This window comes from Pygoscelis adeliae, unplaced genomic scaffold, assembly GCF_000699105.1.
Source record: "Pygoscelis adeliae isolate BGI_AS28 unplaced genomic scaffold, ASM69910v1 Scaffold78, whole genome shotgun sequence".
NCBI lineage: Eukaryota > Metazoa > Chordata > Aves > Sphenisciformes > Spheniscidae > Pygoscelis > Pygoscelis adeliae.
This window is the reverse complement of record NW_008825409.1, coordinates 234,255-239,573: the sequence shown is the minus strand read 5'-3', so window position 1 is coordinate 239,573 and position 5,319 is coordinate 234,255. Positions and strand designations below refer to the sequence as shown.

The window sequence follows — 5,319 nt, the reverse complement described above, 5'->3', positions numbered from 1 at the left end:
TCCGGACGGTGGCATTCCCCAGAGAGAGGAAAGGGACCGGCGCCCGTCCATCAGCGACTGAGGGAAGCAGTCCTCCCGCCAAGCAGTCGGCCGCACTCCGCTCTCACAGGCCTGAGCTACCAAACGTTGCCCCTCAAGGGAGCCGGTAAGGCTCTTCCAGGCCCTGCGCTGGGAGTAAAAAAGGAGCGTTTCCTGTGGTCCTCACCTATCCCCTCATGTGGTGTCAACCAGGAGAAAGTGGTGAGGTGGGTACGTACTGAGAGTACGTACATCTCGGCCGAGAGCTTCAGGCAGAAAAGGCGCAAGCATGCGGTAAGAGATGACTGCCCCGGCAGCTCAGCAGGGCGGCACACAGGGAGCTCCCCCTGCGCCACAGACGAGCGAGGCAGCGGGCAGGTGGAGGGCTGGGGCAGTCTGGGGCGTTACCGTGAGCGCATGGCAGAATGCGTGGAGCTTGGAAATACCACGGGGGAAGGTGAAGATGGGTGTCGTCTTTAGAAGAAAGTGGTGGAGAGTAACAGGAGAAAGGTGGGAATGAGGGTGGGGAAGGAGAAGAGGGCACGATGTGAGGACTCGCAGCTCATGCTGCTACCTCAGCAGATCACGTCACCTGAAAAGACGCCGAAACGAGAGCAGCAAGGAAGGACTGGGCCGCAGATTCAGACCCCGCCGGCTCCCCGCTGAACCGAGCAGCACAGTGGCAGGAGCGGCAGAGAAGCAAAGCCAAGGCTATAGCCTGTCACCTCTGGCAGGCCTCACGCTACCCTGGCAAGCAGCAGGGAGAAATGGGGTTAAAACCAGATGGTATCAGGTAGGGGAATCTTCACCCTTGGAAGAAAGAAATCTTGCATGCATTTTGTGCATTTACACATCTGTAATATTTCATTAACTGTGTCAATCGTTTCCATTTTGTAATGAGTAAGAGTTTGTGAAAGCATACCGCATTCTGATAGCATCCTCTGGCATTAGTTGAAACATTCTCTAGTGTAATCTACTTTCATAAGTATAGAGCAAATAAGGTATTTGCATTTTAGAGCAGAAGAAAAAGAAAAAATATATTTAAGCAAAAAAAGGTTCAGGTTTTAAAGCTTTTCTTCGTAAGAAAGCGTGCCACATTGCTGCATGACTAGTAGGGCTTCACTGAAAGAATAACTAATTAGATTAAAATATAAATTTAAATTAAATTTTGGATAAATACAGTATTGTCTTTTTTCTTACGTAGAGTGAAATTATACGCATTTGCTATCACCTACAGATGTCTATTCTTTCACACAAACCACTGCACGACTAACCTGACTTGGGCCAAAGAACATACTCAAAATCTGCATCCGCCCCGTAACTTGAAATTGGAGACCAACATTAAGAAAAACATTAACAAGTCTTCCCTTGAAATCTTCGTATCATGATGAATGTATGTCATTTCCCCGGTAAACTTCCCCAGTGTTTCAGCTGTATTCTTGAAAATGTTCATATTAATGGTTCAGCTTATATGCACTGGACCTCATTATGCCTTTTTCCACCCTCCGTTATGAATTTCTCATGTACGTAGGTATCTGGAGTGTTGGATCACTTCTTGTCGTGTTTCCTGGATGAGTAGAAGTAGCCAGACCTACTTCAGTCTAATTTAGACAGGCTTGTTCTCCAGACTTCCGGAGCCCCTTTTCTGAATCGTTTTTGATCTTTTGATATTCTTCTTTAAGCACAGAAAATAGGTGTATTATGCCAGAAAACTGCAATAATACCCCTGTTATCCTTAGGGGAAAGAAAACAAACAAAAAACCCAATAACCAAATCAAAAACCACATACCCCCACAAGAAAACCCAAACACCCCAAGCCCAAACAAAAACCCCTTAAAACCCTGTAATTTCATAATCCCAGCTGTCAGGTAAACAAACATACACCACCACAGAGAACATACATCAACAAAGCGCACCTAAACATATATGGACTCAGTCTTATTCAGTTATGGTTTGTATCTTTTCCCTTATTGTAAACCTTGTTGTTTAATAAAAAATCCCTTAAATTAAAAAAAAAAAATCCAGAGGAAACCAAACATTTTTTGTTTCATTTTTAATTTGGCTTCACGCTGAAAATTCAATTTACAAGCCATTCATAAGGAAAATGTCCAGTTGGGCAGAATGAGCCATGATTGTATACTGCACATCAACACTGTAGTGTATCATTTAGTTCCCTTTTAGTAAATCATCATACGACTTGCACAGCATAGTTTAAGTGTCCACATCATTTGGCTCAGTTCATCACACGCTATAGTCCATTTCAACCTATCAGACAACTAGCAAGAAAAGAATGCTCAAATTGAGGTATTTCCTTTTAAGAATTGACTGATCACTGGTATTCAGAGGTAATGTTAAATCATATATTTTTAAACATTGAAAAATGTACAAAAACAAGTTCATTTTTAAAAAATATTATCCTTAGTCTTCCATGCATGTTAATAAAAAATATAAAAATCAAATTTGTAGCACTGAAGCTATACTTTTCGTTCTGCAAAAGTACTTCCACAATCGGAACCACAAGCTACAGTCATCTTTAGTACGCTACCTGGTTTTGCTTTTCGGTTACGAAGTATAGTCAGTTCAGTGCAAAGGTCACCGTCTATGTACACATACCATAGGAGCCATAGGAGGGAAATTTACAGCAGAAGATAGGCATTCAGATTATTGTTATCCAGTAGCACTATATATTGTTAGATTTACACTGCATGTCCAAGGGCTATTATAATGAAAAGCTTGCAGCCAATACGCGTCTTTAAACACACCCGGTCTGCTTGAGCAGCCTTGAAGTCAACAGAAGCTGTACCACTGATGGAACAAGCACGTACTACCTTGCCAGCGAGTTCCTGCAAAACAGCTCGCTGCTCTGTCAGCACAGGTTTTCAACCAGAAGCATCCTCTTCATGGCAGTGCCTAACTTGGATTCAGTAGCGGTAAGAGAAAATTCCAAAATTTGATCATTTAAAAGGTTAACTTTTTTGGCTTTTGCATTTAAATTCTCAAGTGTGTTCAAAAACATAGCAATATTTTTTCCAAAATATATAAATGATATCCTCAATGCAAGTTTAACAATAATTCAAGAGATCAAACCCGTTTTTTTTCTGCGTTATTTCTCAGGTTGTTGATAACTCAATTTTATTCTTCCAAAAAGATGAACTAATACCTGCAATCGAATTAGAAACGTCTTGCACACCTGGAGGGATGCTGGGAATTACAAAAAGGTTTAGAAAGTGGTCCCATTGAACAGATGCCAAATACTTTCAGCACAATGCCGCAACATTGAGTTTGTATAGCACATAATACAAGGTTAGCAGATGCTTAGTCTTGGTCCTCCTCCAGGAAACAAAATCTACCACTTCTAAAGAAATTTACTTCTGACTTCTATTTCTAACATTAACACGGAGCTCTTAATACCCTTAGAGCAATTTGAGAAAGCAATATAAACAAATCACCAAACACAAACAACCATATAGACAAGCAGCTGCAATGGGTTCGCTTTTTGTCTAAGTATATACAGTTGCTAAGGAGAGATGTTTTAACTTAAGGAATTCTAATCCACATATTTAAAAATACAATTTCATTTTTAGATGTTTACTTAAAAACTGCTTTTGTAGTCTGGAAAGTACAGCACTGGCTAACCTAAACTTCCTTCTGAAAATATAAGAAATATTTTGCTTGAGCTTCATTATAAAAGAAAACATAGGACAAAAATATATACTTAGGGCATACAAGATCTTTACAAGTTTATTTCTTTAGCATTTAAAATACAAAATTGTCTTCATGCTGGATAGTGAATAAAAGACATGTATTTGGGTTTTCCCCATATACGTTCATAGACTTAGAAATTACCTATCGTAAGATGAATTTCATTTCCAGTACCATGGTAGGATGAAAAGTGTCTGAGCTTCAGCTTTCTCCAGTATCCACGAGGAGACTTTGTTTGCTATCACATGTATAGATGCTGCATTCGGAACTTGGAAGTAAACAGGCACACACTGAAAGTGACATAGGGAGTCAGAAGTCAATCCGATTTAAGGTTTCATTGTACTCTATTTCTAAATTTAATTTCTTATTGCTCATAGGAACAAGGAGAATCTCATAAGCTCTTTCAGACCTGCTGTCACCTCGACACACCTGCAACCGCTGAAGTGTGGGAAGAGAAAAAGCAATCCTTTACCTAACGGCAGGCACAAGCAGAAGCAGTACACGGGCCCTTAGTTTTGGGTGGCATTACCAGAACGTGACCTTAATTCACCTGCCGCTTAATGGCTCGGGGAGAAAAGTCCATGAATGTCACTTAAGAGGCAGCAAGGTCTCCCTCAGGCTGCAACACACCTACAACAAGCAGACAGCGCAAGCAAGAGCTAGGGATACAGAAAACTGAATTCACCCGCCCAAGAGGCAGAAAAGATCCTTCTTTACTGTGGGAAAAGGCCAGCTGCACATAGAAAGCTCTGCTGCCACGCCAGCCTTGATGGCCTTTTCTACTTGCTGGTGCAGCACCAGAAGTTCAGCCTGATTTTTCTCCAGCTGACACTCTGGCTCAGAACTGGCACTCTCAAATAACACCCCATTCACAGTATCTAAATAATATTTTGATATTAATACTAAAGTTACAAGTCAGTATGACTTTTCTCTCGCTTCTAACATTTTTTTGGTCAAAGTGAAAGAACTGAAGCTTAATGCTACATCCACAGATTATCGTACACCACCTTTTTCGGGATCCCCAAGCTAACCTCAAATAAGCTGGGATGTTTGTATGGCCCTGTGCAATTTAGCTCGGAATAAAGAAGCGTGACAACTATGTTGGTAAAAAAAAAAACCCAACAAGTAAGTTAATTAACAGGAATAACTTACTCAGGTGCAATCTGTACTAAGGTGATCTACTGTTTCCATTCCCAGAGGCTCATCATTTGAAAACTGCAAATACGTCTTTACTGGTTACGGATGGCCTCCTGAAGTTAGCCTGCACAGGAGGACTCTGCTCTGCCACTTCGCTAGAGGAAAATGGAACAAGCAGCCGCTGGCATCACACAACTAGTAAAATTATTTTGCCTAACAAGCTTGCAAGACAATCTAGGCAGAGCATCAACTGCTGCAAAAAAAGGCCTCAGCGTATTTCACAGAAACATAACCCCACCGTTTTATAAGCCTCTTAAACACTCTGCTCTCTTGGTATCACCCACTTGAGTTTAATCCCATTACACATGATAAAGCACATCATACCACCGGGGGAAAAAGAAGCCACTTTCTACAAACCAAATCATTCCTCCACTCATAAAAGACAAAATAAATAATACCTTG

The 5,319-nt window shown here is 41.2% G+C and overlaps 1 protein-coding gene across 1 annotated transcript in view; it reads right to left on the bottom strand.

Annotated features, from left to right (window-relative positions):
* CLPTM1L (CLPTM1-like) overlaps positions 1 to 272 on the bottom strand; it is a 31,803-nt gene extending 31,531 nt beyond the window's left edge. The window contains exon 1 of the mRNA XM_009330472.1: positions 258 to 272. Within this exon, the coding sequence (XP_009328747.1) occupies positions 258 to 272 (15 nt within the window). The remainder of the gene's footprint in view (positions 1 to 257) is intronic.
* Positions 273 to 5,319: the final 5,047 nt, after the last annotated feature.